The following is a 22,715-nucleotide window of genomic DNA, read 5'->3' as shown; positions in this document are numbered from 1 at the left end:
TTATTAAGTTTCCTTGGTGATACGTACGAGTAGTTGAATGTAACACGATAAAATTCTGTTTAAACTCATTCCGTATCTGACAGAAGTCCAGTCCTGCTTTTCATTGTACTCGCTGTGGTTAGATTTCCTATCGTTGGTGTCATAACCTGACTCTGCTAATGCAAACTAAACCTCTCAGAAAATTTTAAGCCATTGCATCGCTGCTTTTTGGAGCCTTACTATTCTGGAGCCCTTCAGCACGTGAATTGTCCAATTTGCCAAAATGGATCAGGTAAATGCCATTGTTGTACTAATCAAGCTCACCTAAGCAATCATCCAATGCTGATCCAGGTGTGTTTTCTTGTTACTTTGCAGTTTGTTGAGGCCACCAGTTGGTTCAGTCTGCTGGTTGTTTATTAGGCCCCACAAGGTAATGAAGTTTGAAAGCTTTTTTTAAAAAAAAATCTGCAGATACTGGAAATCTGCAATAAAAACCAAAAATTTTGGAGATGTTCATCTAGTCAGTTAGTATTTGTAGAAAGAGAAGTAGCTGATGCTTCAGGTCCTGGACTTTGTCAGTTTGTTAAAAGTTTTGGCAAAGGGCTTGTAAAAGGAAACTACAACTTCAACAGAGGAATAAGCAAATACTAGTTACAAACAGATTAATGTATTAAGAACTGAGAATGACATTGTGTGTGATTCTGAGGGTAACTAATTCAGAATGTCAAGGTGAAAGTTAGTGTTTATTAATTTATGACAGATTGTTAACAGTGTTGATGTCAGTGAAACTTAACATTTAGGTGTTTACTTAAATTTGTGTGTAGGTGGAAGTGAATATGTTCGGGTTTGTGGTTGCTTGTTTATGAGTGTGTAGGTACAGTTGTGTTTCCTTGTGTGAATTAGAAGAGGACTTTGGAATGTGTTTGTGAAGAACTGGAGTGTCTGTGGGTGTGTGCCAGTGACAGGGGTGGAGGGCATGATGTGAGCCTTTAGAGCCTGTAGATGTGGAGTGTAGAAGTTTTGCTAGCAGCTTGCTGTGCAGAACCTTCTCTCTCCTTGGCATTACGGAGGCTGCAAAGAAAAGAGCCATCAGGACCATCACAGAGGCTGCTGAATGACCCTCCAGATGGCTATGGATCAGGAGGTGTGGCCGTGGACCAATGCTGCTGGGACATAAGCCAGGCCTGATCAACTCTGGCTGGGTCACCTCGGTGTGAGTATCTGATGTTGAAAGACCCGAAGCACCCAATGACCCCACTGATGATGTGTCTCAGATCATCCTAGGATGTATCTCAGCAACAACAGGATGGGAGATTCAAATTAGAAGATGAATAGCCGAATTCCATTCTGCTAAGAGTGCCATTGGAAATACATTATATTGAGGAGATCAAAAACATTTGTGATTAAACTATGAATAAGATTAATATACCCACTTATCAGTTAATAAACTGTAGTTGGTTACCGTGGATCTTTGTTGACCTTTTGAATGAAGATTTACAAAAATGTGTCTGATATTGCGGAAATTGGAACAGTAGGTGAGAGTTCTCTTCAACACTTTGACTTCAGGGTACTTAAGAAACTCTGGTTCATGGAGGATGCAAAGTGGCCTGATATTGAACTCCAAGATAGAATGGTAATAGCTTTATTGGAACTTTAAAATTCAAAGGAAATTGACCAGTAAGGAGTTGTAAAATTGACTTCAGTCTCGGACATCAGACAAATCATGATGGCAAACTGTGGGCCTTCCTTTCATATTTTGGGGAGTTTCAGGCATCCAGGTTCTGCCATTTGGATTGAGCCTTGTGAATGTCGCTCAATTCTGGTGCTGACTAATGCAAACGGGTCAAATGAGTGGATGGGTGGCAAATGGAATTTGTTTGGCAGTAGGTTTGCAATAGGTAATAGATATGGGCTACCAGATTAAGCAGAATTTAAGACAGAAATTCTTCTTTATCTCTACTCCATGACCATTTTGTGTGTTCTTTGTTTTTCCTCTACTGTTTTTTTTTAGCATTATTCCTTTCATTGTTTGGCTTCTTATTGTAGGACATAATTTTTTCTTCCCTTCTTTCATCTTTAGCTTTTCCACATTCTGAGGAAATCTCATTGATCTGAAAACTTGGCTGTTCCTCTCTTGTAAGATGTTGTATGATGTATGTACTTACTGCAATTTCCACTTTTTTATTTCATCTTTCCATGGGTCACTGCTGCACTTCCTAGCTCCAAACATTGGGCGGTACTGTGGCCCATCTTGTTGATGTTATGTAACTCTGGTGACCTGGAATCCACCTCAGATGCCTTTGACATAGAGTTTGCACATGCAGACTGTGACCATGAAGGTTACCTTCAGATGTCCTGGTTTCCTCTTACAGCTCAAAGACTGACAAAGAGAACTTGCCATTCGTGTAGGTGGTTAGTAGGAGGGTTATGTGAGTGTTGATAAACATATGGTAATAGGTGATAATAATGAGGATAGAAACTGGGTAACAGGAGATGGAATTTATTGGTAGACGTGCGTATGTTTTTGTAGTTGTGGATAGTGCAGAAGGTTGTCGTAGGTTAGAATGAGAGATTGACAGGATTCAGAGCTGGGCTGAGAAGTGGCAGGTGAAATTCAATTCTACTGGATAAAGAATTCCAAGGATACTTCATCCCCTGAGTGAGGAAATTATGTCTTCTCACCTTGACCGACCTTTCTTTTTGAGATTGTGACCCATTGTTACAGATGCAAGGTAGAACAATCATTCCTCATCTACCTTTACAAGCTTCTTCAGATTGTACTTTTGAGGAGCATCATTCTTCTGAACCCTAGAATAACCCTAGTATGCTTAAACTCTCTTTGTGTAACAAACCCACCTTTTCAGGAATCTTATCTCCCCTGCATTCCCTCAATCACAGATAGCTGTTATTCAGAATCCCTGCAGTAACTCAACTTTGACTATAAAAAGAATGTTTGCCTTGGGTGTATGCATGATTGGAATCAATCCGTCTCTGGTAGGCCCTTGAATTCCTGGACTGTTCCAGTGAAACCCAAGAAAATGCGCTTTATCTTTTGACTGAGCACATTAAGGGCTACTAAATCAAGCAGTGAGTTCAATTTGCATAGAAATTCTTCTTTACATCCTGTCCTTGCCCATTTTTTGTGTTCTTTACTTTTCCTCTACTGTATTTTTAGCATTATTCCTTTCATTGTTTAATCTCTTCCTATCAAAGGACATTTTTACTTTTTTCTTTCCCTTCTCTAACATTTCATCTTTAGCTTTTCCAACTTACATACTTACTGTCCGTTATGCTGTTGGTGTTTAGGGCAGCAATGAAGGTCCTCTGTCTCTGGTGCTGTTCTGGGTTTCCTTCATCATGTCAGTAGCTGGGTTTTCACTACTGTCAATCACACAAGTCACAGGCGGAGACTCAGGAATACCATCGCACTCAGATGCAGAAGGATTCTTCATTGCTGTTTCTCTAACTATTTTGTTTTACCAATCAGGGTTGTTAATCCTGCGCTGAACCCCCAAACCTGGTAGACTGGAGGACTATTCTTAGTCTGGCCTCTACCCTTTGACCTGTGACCTTACTAAGAGCCAAAAGTGTAAAGCCCTGACTCCAGCCAACATATCTCTCTGGATCATTGAGGCACACATGCCTTCAAACCCTACAAGGTAATGGTCCTCTTGGAGGTAGCTTTTCCAAGTTCTGAGGAAATTTCATTGATCAGAAAACTTTACTGTTCCTCTCCAGCATGATGTACATATTTGCTGCAATTTCTTTTTATTTCACCCCTCCATTTTGTAGTAATCAGAATGGTGAGCACGCCTAACCAAATATGCATTCAAGTTTGTAATTCTTAGAGTCAGTAGTTAGATTTAAGATTTTGCTTAAACAATCAGCAACAGCAAAGGTGTTATGATGTGTGTAGTCAGAAGTGCCAGCTCTTGAAATTTCAGTTTGTTCAGTATGCAAATAGAGGAATCGGTTTCATTTGAATTGACACTGAAACACTAGAGTCCTGCTTTTGAAATGCAGGGAAAATACCGTTTCACTCCATCAACACATTTGGCAGCCGTAATGCTAGAAAAGAAGAGGTGAAAGAGCAGGTTTTGATTCTCCTGATTCTTTGAGACAGGAAGTAATGGGAATACATAAGTGGTGAACCCAGTCACTGCCTCAGTGTCCTCACATGGTTGAGATATAATGTGGTTGGTGGCCACATCACACTTTTTACTATGAGCAATACAACATTTCAGACTTAACTTCCTAAACATGTGACCTCTACAACCAAGAATTCCAAGGGTAGCAAATACATTGGAACAGATTACCACAAGGAGCAGAATTGGACCATTTGGCCCATCCAGTCTGTTCTGCCATTTCATCATGGCTGATCCATTTTCCCTCTCAGCCGCAATCTTGCCTTCTTCCCCATATCCCTTCGTGCCCTGACCACACAGGAATCTATCAACTGCTGCCATTGGTTTGGCCTCCACAACCCACTATGGCAATGAATTACACAGATTCACCATCCATTAGCTAAAGAAATTCCTTCTCAGCTCTGTTCTAAAATGATGTCCCTCTGATCTTAGACTCCTCAACCATAGGAAACATCCTCTCCACATTCACTCTATTGAGACTTTTCAACATTCGAAAGGCATTCAACATAACCTTCTGAATTGGAAATACAGCACCGCTCTTCATTATCACTGAGCCTAAATATTGGGGTTCCCCACCCAAATATATTGTGGGTTTTATTTGTTTTTATTTGTTGAGATACGGCGTGGAATAGGCCCTTCCAATCCGACAACCCTGATTTAACCCTAGCCTAATCGTGCATCCTGATACTTCATCTTCACTGTCTAGCTGACCAGGGTTGAGTGAAGAGCCAATGAAATGGTATCTGCTGTTGACCTGTTGTGATGGTAGACAAATTGGAGCAGATCCAAGTTGCTTCTCCTGCAGGAGTTTGTTTCATGACCAACTTCTCAAGGCACTTCATCACAGTGGATGTAAGTGCTACTGGACGATAGTCACTGAGGCAGATTACCACGTTCTTCTTAGGCATTACGGCCTGCTTGAAGCAGGTGGGTACCTCAAACTGCTGAAGCAAGAGGTTAAAGATATCGGAGAGCTGTTCAGCCAGTTGATCAGCTCAAATCTCAGTACACAGCACTAAAGCAAGGACCAATAAAAATAAGCGAGCTGTAAGAGGAGCAGCCGTAGTGTAAACGGGCCAGTGTTAAGAATGGTCAGGCTTTGGTTCAGCAGGCTTCGGTGAAAACAGGCAGAGGCTAAGTGTGCCCATTCACTTGGAATTATTCAGCTGATGGTAGAACCTAAGCTTAAGAAGTTAGAGCCAAAGGTATAATGAATGTAGGCAGGATGGTAGTTCAGGCAGTGCAATGCTCTTTCTGCACGATGTGGGATGCAGGGTACCTAATGGTCTCCCTGATGACTACACCTGCAGGGCGCACCCAACTTCAGCTCCTGAAGGACAAGGTCTGGGAACTGGAACTGGAGCTACTCAAGGCCATCCCGGAGGCGGGAAAGCTCATGGGTAAGATTTCTACTGAGGTGGTCATACCTACAGCGTAGGCTTCAGATAGTAGGTGGGTGAACACCAGATGAATTAAGGAGAGTAAGCAAACAGTGCATGGTTCCTCTGTGGCCATTCCCCTCCGAAACAGGTATACTGCTTTGGATTCTGCTGAGGGGATGACTTATCAGGGCACGGCAGCAGCAGTAGCACTGTGGCCGGCTCTGAGGCTCAGCAGAGAAGGGTAAAGTCAGGTAGAGTGATGGCGATAGGAGGCTCAATAGTTAGGGGGACAGACGGGCAAAAGAGAAACCAAGATGGTGTATTGCATCCCAGGTGATAGGGTCCAGAATGTCTCAGAGTAGCTGCAGAATATTCGCAAGAGGGAGAGTGAGGAGCCAGAGGTCGTGGTGCACATTGGCACCAGTGACATAGGTAGAAAGGAGGAAGAGGTCCTGTGCAGTGAATATAGGGAGTTAGGGAAGAGCCTGAAAAGCAGGACCTCCAAGGTACTAATCTCTTGATTACTCCCAGCGCCTTGTGCTAGTCAGGGCAGGAATACAATGACAGTATAGATGAATGAGCGGCTGAGGAACTGGTGCAGGGGTACAAAGTTTCAGACTTCTGGATCATTGGGATCTCTTCTGGGGAAGGTATGAACTACACAAAAAGTATAGGTTACACCTGACCCTGAGGGGCACCAATATCCTAGCAAGTAGGTTTGCTTCAGCTGTTCAGGAGGGTTTAAACTAATTTAACAGAGGGATGGGATCTGGAGTAATAGGGCTGAGGATGGGGCAGTTGGTATACAAGTAGATGCAATTTGTAGTGAGACTGTGAGGAAGGACAGGCAGGCAATAGGGCAAAATTGCAGTGAATGAGATGAGTTGCAGTGTAACACAGGGGCAAATTCAAACAGAGTGATGAATAAAGGATTGAAGGTGCTATATCTGAATGCACATCCAAGGATGTTCATCTCCCAACTATATATCGAAAGGACAGGTGGGTAAGCAGTGGGGTTGGTAAAAAGTGAAATTAAATCCTTAGAAAGAGGTGACATAGGTTTGGAAAATGTAAAGTCCTTATGAGTAAAGTTAAGAAACTGCCAGGGTGGTTACACCCTTATGGGAGTTATACACAGGCCTCCAAACAGTAGCCAGGATGTGGGATATAAATTTCAATGGGAAATAGAAAAGGCATGTAATAAGGACAATGTTATGACTGTCATGGGGGATTTCAATTATATGGGTAGACTGGGAAAATCAGTTTGGGCTGGATCCCAAGAGATGGAATTTGTAGAGTGCCTATGAGATGGCTTTTTACAGCAGCTTGTAGTTGAGCCCTCTAGGAAAAAAGCAATTCTGGATTGGGTATTATGAAATGAACCAGATTTGATCAGGGAGCTTAAGGTAAAGGAACCCTTTGGAGGCAATGATCATAATATGATAGAATTCACCCCGCAGTCTGGTGGGAGAAGATAAAGTCAGATGTATCAGAAGTACAGGGAGTAAAGGGAATTACAGAGGCATGAGAGAGGAGCTGACCAAAGCTGATTGAAAGGGGGCTCCAACAGGAATGATGGCAGAACCACAATCACTGGAGTTTCTAGGGGAAATTCAGAAAGCATAGAATAAATACTTCCCAAACATGAAGTATTCTAAAGAGTGTCAAGGGGCAGAAATGAGTGTAGCTGCTATTAATAAGAAGGTGCCTGGGAAACTGAAAGGGCTGAGATAGATAAAGCACCTGGACCAGATGGACTACACCTCAGGGTTCTGAAAGAGGAAGCTGAAGAGATTGTGAATGTATTAATAAAGATCCTTCAAGAATGATCAGATTCTGGAATGTTCTGGTGGACTGGAAAATTGCAAATGTCTCTCCACTCTTTAAGAAAGGAGGGAGGCAGAAGAAATATAAGTATAGACCAGTTATTCTGACTTCAGTAGTTGGACACATGTTGGAGTCCATTGTTAAGGATGAGGTTTTGGGGCACTTGGAGGCACATGATAAAATAGGCTAAAGTCAGCATGGTTTCCTCAAGAGGAACTCTTGCCTGAAAAACCTATTGGAATTCTTTGGGGAAATAACAGGCAGGATGGACAAAGAAGAGTAAGAGGATATTGTTTTTTGGATTTTCAGAAAGGTGTCACAACTGAGGCTGCTTAACAAGATAAGAGCCCCTGGTATTACGTGAAAGATACAAGCTTAGATAGAAGATAGGCTGACTGGCAGGAGGCAAAGACTGGGAATAAAGGGGACCTTTTCTGTTTTGCTGCCGATGACCAGTGGTGTTCTAACAGGGGTCGGTGTTGGGACTGCTTCTTTTCATGTTATATGTCAATAATTTGGATTACAAAATTGATGGCTTTGTGGCCAAGTTTGTGGATGATACAAACACAAAGATAGTGGCAGGTAGTGTTGAGGAAGCAGGGAGTTTACAGAAGGATTTGGACAGATTGGGAGAATGGGCAAAGAAGTGGCAGATGGAATAAAGTATAGGGAAGTTTATTGTTGTGCACTTTGCTAGAAGGAATATAAGTATAGACTATTTTCTAAATGGGGAGAAAATTCAAAAAATCAGAGCTGCAAAGGGACTTGGGAGCCTTCATGTAGGGTTCCCTAAAGGTTAACTTGCAGGTTGAGTCAGTGGTCAGGAAGATAAATGCAATGTTAGTGATCATTTTGAGAGGAATAGAATATAAGAACAAGGATGTAATGTAAGACTTTAAGGCAGTGGTCAGACCCTACAAGGAGTATTGTGAGCAGTCTCGCACTTCTTATCTGTTCTGGCATTGGAGAAGATCCAGAGGAAATTCAGGAAAATGAATCTGGAAGTGTAAGTGTCAATGTATGGTCTTATGGCTCAAGGCCTGTACTTGCTGGAGTTTAAAGAATGAGGAGGCATCTCAATGAAACCTATTGAATATTGAAAAGCCTAGATAGAATAGGTGTAGATAGGATATTTCCTATAATGGGTGAGTCTAGGATCAGAGGGCACAGCCTCAGAATAGAAGGACATCCCTTTAGAACAGAGATGAGGAGGAATTTCTTTAGCCGGAGAGTGGTGAATCTATGGAATTCATTGCCAAAAATGTTTGTTGAGGCCAAGTCATTGAGTATAGGAGCAGACAATTTGGGAAAACATTTAATTAGGGTAGGGGGAAATATGATGCTATTAGGCAGGAACTTGAGAGCATAAATTGGGAGTAGATTTTCGCAGGGAATTACACGGCAGAATGTAGCAAATGTTCAGGGAACATTTGCATGGTGTTCTGCACAGATACTGTATGTTCCATTGAGGCAGGGAAATGATAGTAGATTAAAAGAACCATGGTGTACAAAGGATGTAGAAAATCTAGTTAAGAAGAAAAGAAATACGTACAAAATTAAGGGAGGGATGTTTAGGAGAGACATCGGGGTAGGTTTTTTTACACAGAGGGTTATGACTGCCTGGAATGACTTGCCAGGGATGGTGGTGGAGGCTAAAACATTAGGGGTATTTAAGAGCCTCTTGGACAGGCACATGGATGAAAGAAAAATGGAGGGTTATGGGGTAGTGTGGGTTTAGTACTTTTTTTTAAGGATTATATGGGTCGGCACAACATGGAGGGCTGAAGGGCCTGTACTGTGCTGTAGTGTTCTATGGTTTAAAGCTTACAAAAGGTTAAAAAAAACTAGGTACTGATGGAGTTCTAGAAAATTACATGGTTGCCAGGAAAGAATTTAAGAATGAAGCTAGAAGGGGCCATGAGAAGGTCTTAGCGAGCAGGATTAAGGAAAACACCAAGGTATTCTACAAGTATATGAAGAACAAGAGGATGAGCTGTGTGAGAATAGAACCAATCAGGAGTGAAAGTGAAAATGTGCATAGAGCTGGAGGAGGTAGCGGAGGTACTTAATGAATACTTTGCTTCAGTATTCACCAGGGAAAAGGACCTTGGCAATTGTGGGGATGACTTACAGCGGACTGAAACTCTTAGCAATTAGGCATTAAGAAAGAGGATGTGCTGAAGCTTTTGAAAAGCATTAAGTTAGATAAGTCGCAGGGACCAGACAAAATATACCCCAGGCTACTGTGGGAAAGATTGCTGAGCCTCTGGTGATGATCCAGAGGGTTGGAGGGTCACAAATGTTGTTCCCTTGTTCATGAAAGGGAGCAGAGATAACCCAGGAAATTATAGACCAGTGAGTCTTACTTCAGTGGTGGGTAACTTGTTGGAGAAGATCCTGAGAGGGAGGATTTATGAGCACTTGGAGAGACATAACCTAATTAGGGATGGTCAGCAAGGCTTTGTCAATGGCATGTCATGCCTTACGAACCTGATTGAATTCTTTGAAGATGTAACAAAATACATTGATGAAGGTAGAGCAGTGGATGTAGTGTATATGGATTCCAGTAAGGCATTTGGTAAGGTTCCCCATGCAGTGCTTATTCAGAGAGTAAGGAGGCATGCAATCCAAAGAGACCTTGCTTTGTGGATTGAGAATTGGCTTGCCCTCAGAAGGCAAAGGGTGGTTATAGATGGTTTGTATTCTGCATGGAGGTCAGTGACCAGTGGTGTTCCACAGGGATCTATTCTGGGACCCCTACTCTTTATGATTTTTATAAATGACCTAGATAAAGAAGTAGAAGGGTGGGTTAGTAAGTTTGCTAATGACACAAAGGTTGGGGGTGTTGTGGATAGTCTGGACGGTCGTCAGAGATTACAGTGGGACATTGATAGGATGCAGAACTGGGCTGAGAAATGACAGGTAGAATTCAACCCAGATAAGTGTGAAGGGGTTCATTTTGGTTGGTCAAATTTGAAGACAGAATATAATATTAATGGTAAGACTATTGGCAGTGTGGAGGATCAGAGGGATTTTGGGGTCCAAGTCCATAGGACGCTCAATGCTGCTGCGCAGGTTGACAGTGTTGTTAAGAAGGTGTATGGTGTGTTGGCGTTCATCAACTGTGGGATTGAGTTCAAGAGCTGTGAGGTAATGTTACAACTATATAGGACCCTGGTCAGACCCCACTTGGAGTACTGTGCTCGGTTCTGGTCATCTCACTACAGGAAGGATGTGGATACTATAGAGAGAGTGCAGAGGAGATTCACAAGGATGTTGCCTGGATTGGGGAGCATGCCTTATGAGAATAGGTTGAGTGAACCTGGCCTTTTCTCCTTGGAGAGACGGAGGATGAGAGGTGACCTGATAGAGGTGTATAAGATGATGAGAAGCATTGATCATGTGGATAGCCAGAGGCTTTTTCCCAGGGCTGAACCGGCTAATACAAGGGAGCATAGTTTTAAGGTGCTTGGAAGTAGGTACCAAGGGGATGTCAGGGGTAAGTTTTTCACACATAGAGTGTTCAGTGAATGGAATGTACTGCCAGCGACAGTGGTGGAGGTAGATACAATAGGGTCTTTTAAGAGACTCTTAGATAGGTGCATGGAGCTTAGAGAAATAGAGGGCGATGCAGTAGGGTAATTTTCAGTGGTTTCTAGAGTAGGTTACATGGTTGGCATAAGATTGTGGGCTGAAGGGCCTGTACTGTGCTGTAGATTTCTATGTTCTATAGGTATTTAACGTGGAGGTTGATAGGTTCTTGATCAATTAGGATGTCAAAGGTTACAGGGAGAAGACAGGAGAATGGTGTTCAGAGGGATAATAAATCAACCATGATGGAATGGCTGAGCAGACTCGATGGGCTGAATGGCCTAAATGTGCTCCTATGTCTTATGGTTATATAGAATATACTCCTCTTTCTCATCAGCACCCACCAGCCTTCAGTGATATTATCCAGAAACAATAGCCTGTGCAAAGTACTGCATGTAAATTAGAAATTAAATGATGCAGTTTCTTAAGTGCATGTAGAATGCAAACCAGTGTTAAACAAAGGCATTTCTGCAAGTCAATGAGAATGTTTTGCCACTGCTGTTACTTCAGTATTTCCAGACATCGTTGCTGAATTCCTGACATAAGATTGACATCACATCAAAAAAATGCTTTAGGACAGCTCATCAACACATCAGCTTGTACTTGGGAAGCAATTTCACACAGCAGCACGCTTGCGTAAAAACTACCAGGCTTGCAGTCTCAGAGTCATAACTGTCACAAAGATCAATATCTTCAAATTGCCGCTTTATCAACAAAGTAAATCACTTCAGCATCCACTGAAGCCTTTTTGCAACAGAAAATTAAAAGAACCCCAGAGATCAGGGCAGGATACTCCTAGTATCAACACTGAGTGGATTTCATGTGATGCTGCTGGCGGAGGTTTCGAATTCCTTCTCAACTGCAACCAGTATGTCCTTTCAGAAATGCACTCACTATGCACCAATGATACACACGCCTGTGATCACATATTGAGAACAGAAGTGGCTTTCAGTGCTGCAGCGTTAAAGGAGAAGTGTCGAGCTTGTTGTGGAAGGAAAGTGGTTTTGAGCATTGTCACTGAGGAGTGGCAGTTTGTCACACAGATCAACTTCAGACATGGCCTCTCCTCTAAACAAAGCCTTCAATTGTTTTTAATCTATTTCCTCTACCTCCGCTCTCAGAGAATATGGACTCTGTTTCCTTGCTCTTCACCACACCTAACATCACTTTCTACAAGACCATAAGGCACAGGAACAGAATTAGGCCTTTAAACCCACTGAGTTTGCTCTGCCATTCGATCACGACTGATCTTACCTCTCTACCCCATTCTCCTGCCTTCTCCACATAACCTTTGATGCCCTGTCTAATCAAGAACTCATCGACCTCTGCTTTAGATATACCCAGTGTAATATATGGATCTATTTCTTTTAGAGCAATGACAACCCCCCCAGCACTATGTATTGATCTATTGTCTTTGCATGCACATTGTTCTCTCTCTCTCTCTCATTGCAATGTTAACACACCAATTAAAGCCATCTCCCGTTCGCGTGCTTTTATTTAATCGATATGTAGTTGTGCACAGACACAACAAGTTGGCAATGAGTGTCAGAAAATATCACAAGCTGCACTGACAGTTATGGGACGCAACAGCGAGAATAAAACTGCACAAGAAAGCCGAGGGACCTGTGATTAACAGTGAAAGATGCGCTGAATTTAAAGTGAAAAATAATGTGGCATTGGCTTCAGTAGGGAAAGTTGGTGAACTTGATAGCCCTAACGAAGGTTGGAAGTCATATATCGAGAGAGTTGACCTGTATTCAAGTGCGAACGTGAAGAAGCAAAAGGAAGTCCCTGCATTTCTTAGCTTAATGGGCCCGAGAACGTACAGTCTCTTATGCAACTGAAGGGCCAACAAGCAAGACGTTCGACGAAATTGTTATAATTTTACAAAATCACTTGAGCCCTGAACTGCTGGTAATAGCTGAGAGATTTAGATTTTACAAAAGGAACCAGTTAAAAGGTGAAAGCCTTTCTGAATACATTGCAAAGCTGTACAAACTTCCCCAGTACTGTGACTTCAGAGATGGACTTTCTGATGCATTAAGGGGCAGGGTGGTATGTGGTGTGCACAGTCGAAGCACTAGAAAAAGGCTACTATCAGAAAGAGACTTAATCTTAGAATGGGCATTGGCCATTGCAGTATTGTTAGATACTGCAGCAAAGGATGTGGCAGAACTACAAAAAAAGAGATTAGAACATGAAATGCAAAAAATGTCTCCCGACTAGTGCAAAGATCGGTGTTATCGGTGTGGCAAATCTTCCCATGATGCAAATGAGTGTTGGTTCAGAGAAAAAGTCAGCTGAAGGTGTCACAGATCAGGTCACTTGGAGATAAGGTGCACAACTGAGTGAAACCACAAAACTAAGCAAATGCAGAAAGTTACTGATGCACCATCAATAACTCTCGGAGGCAAGAGGTGAACGATAGGCTTTTATTAGCAGCAAAAGGGAGCACGGCATCTCGGAGACTGAGGGAGGAGCATTGCCTCCAATCGCCTTTATACAGGGGTCTGTGGGAGGAGCCACTGGAGCAGTCAGCAGAGGGGCGTGTCCAGACAGGTATACATAGTTTACCACAGTTACCGAATGTAAAGCAAAATCAGACAACACAGTCTGACAAAGGTGAACTGTCATGCCTAGAACTGCATAGCATAACTGAAGCAGATCACAGAATCATCTGGATCACAATAACTGTGTCTGGTGTATAACTAAAAATGGAGCTGGTTACAGGGTTAGCTTTGTCCATAATTCCAGTGGCTGACTACAACAGACTGTTTTCTAAGATACCATTAGAGAAGAACTGATGGATTCACTTTCAAGGCCTCTTTATCTCATGTTCTTGATATTTTTTGTTTCTTTATTTATTATAATTATTATTGTTTCTCTTTTTATATTTGCACAATTTTTTGTTTTTTGCGCATTGACTGTTCAAACATCCTGTTGGGCGCGGTGGGTCATTGATCCTATTGTGTTTCTAGTAATTACTGTGAATGCCTGCAAGAAGATGAACCCCAGGGTTGTATATGGTGACATGTATGTACTTTGATAATAAATTTATTTTTAACTTTGATGTTATTAATAACCCAAGCAACCTCCCGCTCGGCAAACAAGTCCCGACAGTCACCAGTCACTTTTTAAACCTGGCGCATAAAATCCACAAAGAATTGTCACCAGCTCACTCTGCGATCTCCCACTGGTCCCAACAAGCCTTAGTTGCTTCTTAAACCTCTATACTCATAGGCTAAAGGGTAATATGGTCAGCTGGTGTGACAGACAGAGTGAAATGGATTTTATCCTAACAAGCATGAGGCAAAGCTCTTTGGGAGGACTAATAAGGTAGGACTTTCACAATGAAAGAAAGGGCCAAAAGGAATATTGAGTTTGGTGTACAAGTCCAAAGATCCCAAAGGTGGCAGCCCAGCTAGATAAAGTGGAAGAGGAAGCATACAGGATGTCTGCCTCATTAGCTGGGATATTAAGAGTAAGAACGTTAGATTTGACTCAGAGCTTTGGTTAGGCCCCAGCTGGTATAATATGTCCAGTTTTGGTCACCAAAGGATGTAATTGTACAGGAGACAATGCAGAGGTTGGTCATCAAGATACTGCCTTGGATAGAGCATTACCATTGTGGGAAGAGACTGGGTGAAATGCTACGGTTTCATTAAAGCAAAGGAGGAGGAGTGGGGTTGTGGTAGATGGGGGTATGATTCTATCAAACCTGCATCCAACAATTGAGCGTGCTGTTCATAACATCAAACCTTAAGTTTTCCCGGCATCAGAAATGATGACATTATTTGGATCTTGAGCATTTCCGTGGATACCAACATAAATTGGAGAACAAAATTCCATATGCCAATTGTCATTGGACAGTTTCAGTGGAATTATAAGTGGTGGATTGTTGTTTTCCTCATTTGATAAACAAATGCACTGGTGATGTTTGACATAAGGCTGCCCAAAGTATGCACTGCAATTAACAGGGAGTGTTTGTTCCAGCTTTCAGCTGTTGTGGTGCTCATTCAATGGGTGTCGCAGTGTTGACACAGCTGCCAGCATTCCATTTGTGGAGATATTGTTATAGAAATAGCTGTAACATCACCACGTTATCAGCATCATCTCAGCTCTTTCCAAGGACTCTGTGGCAAGAGGCAAAGCATCAGTGAAGAGCCACTCTCAGCGAGCTTCCAGAGATGCCACATCCCAGTTAGACCTCTCTGATGAGCGACGTGTTCTCCGGTTCAGATTTTTCCATGGTTGTCATCAGTGAGAAATGAAATGTTTTGCAGAAAGAGTTTCGGCTGCAGTCTCGGTCCTGGATGGTATTCCCAGTGAGGGTCACGTCATATGAGTTTCAAATGCTTTTCTGCAGGATCTCCAAACATTCCTGTCCCATGCCTCTGAATTTGTAGTTTACCTCTGGCCATCCAGGCTTTGTATCTAAATAAAATCATCTACTCTGACTTTAGTGAGAAAAATATGGCATCTCAGGTACCAGAGTTGACTAGTATTGCTGATTTCTGATGAGTGCAGATATTCATTGACTTGATTCATGTACTGCTATCCCTAAAATAACCTGAATCTTTTTATGAACAGAAAAAGTATCTACCTCCTCAATATGTAGGTTGTTATTAATCATAAAAAAGAACTTCCTCACAGTGAATGCCTAGCAAGCATACAGTCTCTGATAATAATTTAAAAGCATTCGTTTGCTGTGTACCGTGTTGTATGACGTAGGTGATCATGGGCCTCATGACCATGTTTGTTCTTGGCAAATTTTTCAACAGAAGCTTGTTATTACCTTCTGAGCAGTGCCTTTACAAGATGGGTGACCCCAGCCACTTTCAATACTCTTCAGAGATTGTCTCCTGACGTCAGTGGTCGCATAACTGGGACTTGTGATATGCACCAGCCACTCATACAACCATCCACCACCTGCTCCCGTGGATTCACCTGACCCTGATTGGGGGGCTAAGCAGGTGCTACACCTTGCCCAAGGGTGACCTGCAGGCTAGTGGCGGGGAGGGAGCACCTTACACCTCTTTTGGTAGAGACATATCTCCTCCCCGCCACCCACAATTAAAAGCAGCATATGATAAAACACACTAAACAATGACTTTGCCTAACCACTATACCATAATTGCAATTAGTTCAATCAACTCAAAGAGTCACAATACAGTTTCATATATGACCCAGTAACTCTTTTAGATACACAACTCAATTTTCACAACTTCCAAAACCCACTGAATATATTCAGATATTACCTGTGCTTGATGAACCCAGCCAGGTTTTGATCTTGGCGAGCTTTCTGTCTTAGGGTCATCTTCATTGGTTAGTCTCCAGGGGTCACTGCTCCTGATCATCTCATAAGCCACTTTCTTATACATTTCTTTGAATACCTTTCAAGCCTTGCTTAATCCTTCATTGTCATTTTCACAGCTGTAATTCAAATTTTGATCCGTATGAGCATGTATTTCTTAAAATTCTTGCCAGTGCAATTCCACAATTACCTCAACTACTTGGTGTCTAAGTTACCAAAGCATTGAGTTTTTGTAATATATCAAATCACACATTCCAAAAGATGTTATTTCTAATCATCACCATTTGTCTCAGGGTATCACACGAAGGGACGGTTCACATAACTGTAAAGCTTAGTTCTCACTTGATGTTAACCAGGTGTTGATTACATGAGCTTCTTTTAATGCTCATCCTAGCCAATAGCTTGTCTTCCCAGAGGCTGGTGGGATTCTTGACATTTCTGTGGCTGCATCAGCTTCTTCGTTCTGATGGAGTATGTACAGATGGGTGCTTCCTGCATTCTGGGAGAGAAATTGCATCTCTGTCCCCGGCTCCTCCAGTCACAGCAAACATGAGATCCACACAAGTTACTAGAAAAGACTGTACACCCGCTAAAGATGAGATTGTGTGGTCTGCACCAGTCCGTGAGTGCCTTGCAGTGCATAATAAACACGAGGGATTGTACAGATGCTGGAAATCCAGAGGAACACACACAAAATACTGGAGGAACTCAGCAGGCCTATGGAGAGCAACAAACAGTTGATGTTTCAGGCTGAGACTTTTCATCAGGACTGGAGAGGAAGGGGGAAGACACCAGAATAATTCCAGTCCTGATGAAGGGTCTCAGCCCGAAATGTCACCTGTTTATTCACTTCCATAGATGCTGCTTGACCTGCTGAGTTCTTCCAGGATTTTGTGTGTGTCGCCTTGGAGCACATGCCAGGTAAAAATGGGGATTTCATTATTGTTTGTTGTATGCTGCACTGTATTGCCGGTCAAGGACAGCAGTTGTGACAGAGAAGAGCAAGGATCGGTGGAGTCTGGGGGCCATGAGATAAATCCTGAAGAGCACAGGAGCAAGAGAACTCTTAGGAAGAGGGAACTCCACTAAGGGACATCTTTACCTAGCATCCACAATCCATTTTTTTAATTGAGCAGAGCGGGTAGACATTGCAGGATAAAAGACACAGCCTAATAGAAAGCTAATTTCTATAAGGAGTCTGCAAAGTAACGTTTCCAGTGCAAACCAAGTGATGCCCTCCATATTTCAATTCTTAACCTCTGTGCAGTATGCAAGTAATCAGTCCAAAAAGCCCTCTTGTCTTACAGTGCAGGTCCATATTCACAGAATGTAACACATCAAGGAATTATCCAAATACATTAATGGTTTCTGGTCACTCTTTTTTTATGTTGCTATTTTGGGTGATTTTGAATCGGAGCAGCCCACAGAATTTGAGCACTGAGCTGAACTGGAACATGCCTGGATTCTCTGCATTTTATATTCTGTGTTTTTTGCTCTTTTCATGTTGCCATTTTTTATGTTTTTGCACGTGGGAGGGATTTTGATGCTTTTCTTCAGATGGGTTCCTTTGTTACGTGGGTGTCTCCAGAAATGTACTTTGAATCTTTGAGTTAATATGGCAGTCTCTTCCTCTCTCATTAGTTCCCTGTCACCTCCATGATAACCAGAATTTGTATTGTTCCTGTGTGGCTGCAATGGAGACTTTATCTTTAAGGTCTTACTTTCCTCTCTGAATACTGATCAGCCCAGTGCTGGGAATAACCAAAACTGAATGAGGTCTCATTGGGAATCATGAAGATCCTGTTACTGCCACACCTTTCTGGGCATAAACTATTCTAATGCTGTTTTAAACTTATTTTGACCAATTTCTCAGTATCATTTACAGGGATCCATTTGGGCATTAGTATTAAGTGCAGCAAATGTTTCAATTCAGCAAAAAGAGGTTGCAATCCAATTTCTAACCGACTGAGTTTTCGAGACAGAGTAAACTCATCTCTGTTCTTCAACAATATTCTTAGCATCCTTTTTGAAAACTGATCTTGCCATGGTATGTATCATACAGAATGCATTATTTTTTAACAAGCCCATAAGAAAATGGGTCCCCATAGAAGATGGTGCCACCAAACAACACGACCAAAGGTGACATCCTTCAGACAGTTCATGAAACTACGTCCTTTACTACTTCTTCTTTTAAATATGTTTCTGCTACTTTTGAAACCTATCGTTTACATTTTGATGGTGTGTTTTTGGGCTGGTTGAACTATCTGGTGCTTTGCTGCCTCTGAGAGAGTTTGGTGAGGTTGTGTGGCCTGGAGATTGGGCGCGAGCCCTTGACAAACTCCATTTCTCGCTGATCTCACAGATTAAAGTGTCGAGCAAGGTTGAAATCAACAAGGATGAGAGCGGAAGGTGAGCGGGTGTTCAGCGCCGTCTGCCTGCATTTGACTGGTCTCTCTCTCTCTCTCCCTCTTTCACACAGCTCCCAGAGGAAGCTGGCTGTGTTTGACCAGTCTCTCTCTCAATCTCACTCTTGCTTGATGCTGTCAGAGGATGGTGCTGGAGTCTTGGGGAAGGTTTAATCGATGCAGTTTGTGGATTGGTCTCTGTAGCTCATGTTAGGATGTGTTTCTAGTTTCTGGTCACTTTTTTTTTGCTAATTTGTGCGATTTTGATCGGGGCATATAGGCTCTGCACCCTGCAGTCAAGAAGTGACACAGCGCTAAATTGAACTGAACTGAACTAAACTAAACATTCCTAGACTATTTCTATGGTTTCATGTTTAATATTCCGTATGGTTTTCACTCATTTTTTGCCTTTTTCCTGATTTGTTCTTTGTTTTGCTCGTCGGGTATTCGGTATTTTCTTTGAGCGGGTTCTTTGTTTTATGGCTGTCTGTGTGAAGACGAATCTCACTGTTGTATACAGCATACATTGATAATAAATGCACTTTAAGTCTTGAATCATAAATGATGGAGTAAAATCTCACAGTTCTCTGTTTATTTACAGTGATTGATGCCTGAACCAGCACATGAACAAGTATTTGGCACACAAAAGGATTTTCTGCACCTCACCTTTGCTAAGAAGTGGAAAACAGTGAGCTTTTTGGATGGGTTTTGCTTCATTACCCGGGCTGTTAAGTTTGGAACTGATCAAAAACATTCTCAATTAGACTGCAATATGCTGAACTGTATTGCAAGAATCTTCAAATTGTACAGTTGAAATTTGCCACTTGAATATCTTGAAGTATCCTGGTGTTTGTCATCTTGCCATGGAATTAGACTTCAATATAGACGAGTTGGTTGACTTGAGCTTCCTAACAGAGGAGGAACAGGATATGATTATACAGGTTCTGTACCGCGATACCGAACTCCGCTTATTGGAGGAAGAACGTATCAAGTGAGCAGAAAAAAATTTATATTCAAAAAAGTTTAACTCCTCTTTTTCTGACAAATAACTTACTCAGTTATACTTTATAACTGTTTTCTTATACCTGTTTTAGTAATGGTCTTTAATGTATGAAAAACAAATTATGACTACTTCTAAAAACCCCTTCTATTTAATCATTTTTTAACAGCTGAGTTGTTCAAGCAGCATAACTTCTTGGACAATTATGATTTCTTTAATTCCTATCATATTCAATTTTTTTCTAGTGAATATTAAGAAACTAAATGTGTTCATGGACCTTATAAACCTAGCATTATTACTGTGAAGAGTATGAATTTTAGGTTGTATACCGTTTACATTCTCTGATATTAAAGAAACCCAAACCTAATCTAAAGCACAGAATAAGTTCCAGGGCTTAGCAATGATAAGGCATGTCCATTGATCAGAAGTAATTAGATATACTGTTATTGTTTATACTCCTTTCATTAAATATCCTCATAGCTTTCTCCATTCCAGAACCAACGTTAAGCAATACGTACTGCCAAACATTATCTATGAGCCTTAGTTAACAATTTACTATGGCCCACTTCTAAGTATTCAACCAACTTTCAAACAATTACTAATGCTTTATTTATGACCAACTAGTAAACAGGGACTCCGAACTTTTAAACATTAAATGTAACCAAATGGCAAGTAGAAGCCATTGTTAATTTCTAAGCAGCATTGAAAATCATTTCCAAACTGGCAACTTGTACCAACTTAATCCACATCATCATTATGTGCCATATTGTATGACATGGCCAGTTATGGTCTTTGACCATGATTGTTCTTGGCAATTTTTTCTACAGAAGTGGTTTGCCATTGCCTTCTTCTGGGCAGTGTCTTTACAAGGCGTGTGACCCACCCATCCATTGTCAATACTCTTCAGAGATTGTCGTGCTTGGTGTCAGTGGTCGTTGCATATCCAGGACTTGTGATTATGCACCGGCTGCCCTTAAGACCATCCACCACCTGCTCCCATGGCTTCATGTGACCCTGATCGGTGGGGCTAAGCAGGTGCTACCCCTTGCCCAAGGGTGACCTGCACAAAATCCAAAGTAACACACACAAGGTGCGGGAGGAACTCAGCAGGTCAGGCAGCATCTATGGAAAAGAGTTATCAGTTTCAGACTGACACCCTACTTCAGGACTAGACAACATTCTAAAGCACAACATTGACCTGTTCCTTCTGTGATTTTGGTATATAGAATTCAGATTCCTGATCTGATATTCTTTTTTAATTCCTGATATCTTGTCCTCAGACTCAACTCAGTGCTCTTAGGTACACCTCATCAGTCATCCAAGGAACATCAGCTGCATTTATCCAATTTGTCCTTATAATTTAGTCCTTTAGCTATGATATTATCCTATAGAATTAAGGTACATTACACCTTAATAATGGTGCACATTCAACTGCCATTCATGAGGTTTGGCTCCAATGATTACACTTGTTTTAAATTGGATTCAAAAATCCCAATACTGAAAGGAATTTGTTGATCAATCGAGTGCACTACAGCTCAGGAGTTTAACTCCTCCACATTGCAAAGCTTGTTCAGAATTATTAAAATATCCTAATTGTGAATTTGCTACTTATTTCCGCTTTAAACACAAAATGATCCTTCAGATTTTTTTACTGTGAAATCTGCAGGAAGTTACAACAATCAATTCATGATCCAGAACGACTAAAAATTGCAACAGGGGATTGGTTCAAGGAAGCCAGAGCAAAGCGCCACACAGACAAACAATTCGGATCGGACATTATCCGGGCTTCCATTCGTAAGAAGAAAAGAACGAAAGGTAATTCCAAGAATGATTACGGGCTGTTTTGAAAAGAAAGGTTAAAGTGCATATACTGTATAATACATTTAAAAGAGAAAAATCGGCAAATTGAATTATGTCCTGTGGAGCTGTGGCTTATTTGCCAGATGAAAGCCAATTCCGCTATGTTGGTTGGTGACTGGCCCGTTTAAAAACTGCAGCCAATCTTTCCTAGCAATTAGCTTGTGTGCCACGGCACCAATTTCCAATTCAGGGTGCCTCAGGGGATATAAAGTAGCACGTGCGGGAGCCTTGGTCTCTCCCTCTCTCTTTCCTTTGTCTCCAGGGCATGCTTCATAGAGCCATTGGAAAGGTATGGTCAGCATGCACTTTTAGCAGTATCTTTTGTGGAATATTTAGTTTTGTAGTTTGTATAACTTGGGGGACTTAAATGTTTGGTCATAGCTTTTACTGTTTGTAAAAAAAAGATTAATGTGCTTATTCGTTTCACTCACCAAACCTGTGAACCTGCTTCCACATTACACACATAACCAGGACTTGTGATGTGCACCAGCTGCTCATACGACCATCCACCTCCTGCTCCCGTGGCTCCACATGACCCTGACTGAGGGAGTAAAGCAGGTGCAACACCTTGCCCAAGGGTGACCTGCAGCCTAGCAGAGAGATGAGGCGCCTTACACCTCCTTTGGTAGAGACATATCTCCACCCTCCCTAACCATAATTCAATAGTTACAGGTATTTATTAGATATTTCTGCAATATTATATTGTCCCCCTTAATGTTAATGAGCATGTGCAGGGCCATCAGCAAAGAGAATGAGAATAAGAGGCTAAGGTTTATGCTACAATCCATGAAGAGTTGTTGAGGTCCTTCAGGCAAAGTTTCAGGTGTTTGTCTAGAACAGGAGTTCCACGGACACCTTGGGTAATTGTAGGAGTCCATGGCAAAATAAAGTTTGGGGACTCCTGATCCAGAAAGGTTAATAAGGCAATCTTCTCAAAGGTAGTATCCTTGGTATTGTTCCCAATGTCACTTGCTAGCCGGTACTAAACCAGGAAGAGAATTGAGAAAGGGTGTGGCTGAAGAGGTGATGCAAGAGGGAGGTTTACAAATTCCTGAGTCATTGGGACAAGTTTTGAGGAATAAAAACCTATAAAATCTGCTGAGTGATGTCCTCAATGAAAAGTTAACTTGTGCTCTTGGAGGGATTTAAACTACGTATTTGCAAAGGCAATAGAAACCAGAAAACGATCTGAGGCAAGGAAGACACCCAAAC

The 22,715-nt window shown here is 41.8% G+C and overlaps 1 protein-coding gene across 2 annotated transcripts in view; it reads left to right on the top strand.

Annotated features, from left to right (window-relative positions):
- The first annotated feature begins 19,497 nt into the window (after positions 1–19,497).
- LOC140719749 (synaptotagmin-like protein 1) overlaps positions 19,498–22,715 on the top strand; it is a 51,101-nt gene continuing 47,883 nt past the window's right edge. For both annotated transcript variants that reach the window (XM_073034594.1, XM_073034593.1), the window contains exons 1-2: positions 19,498–19,634; positions 21,310–21,458. In XM_073034594.1, the coding sequence (XP_072890695.1) occupies positions 19,507–19,634; positions 21,310–21,458 (277 nt within the window). In that variant the 5' untranslated portion in view covers positions 19,498–19,506. The remainder of the gene's footprint in view (positions 19,635–21,309; positions 21,459–22,715) is intronic.

This window comes from Hemitrygon akajei, chromosome 32, assembly GCF_048418815.1.
Source record: "Hemitrygon akajei chromosome 32, sHemAka1.3, whole genome shotgun sequence".
Lineage (NCBI taxonomy): Eukaryota > Metazoa > Chordata > Chondrichthyes > Myliobatiformes > Dasyatidae > Hemitrygon > Hemitrygon akajei.
The sequence above is the reverse complement of the archived record's forward strand: the minus strand, read 5'-3'. Positions and strand labels throughout refer to the sequence as shown.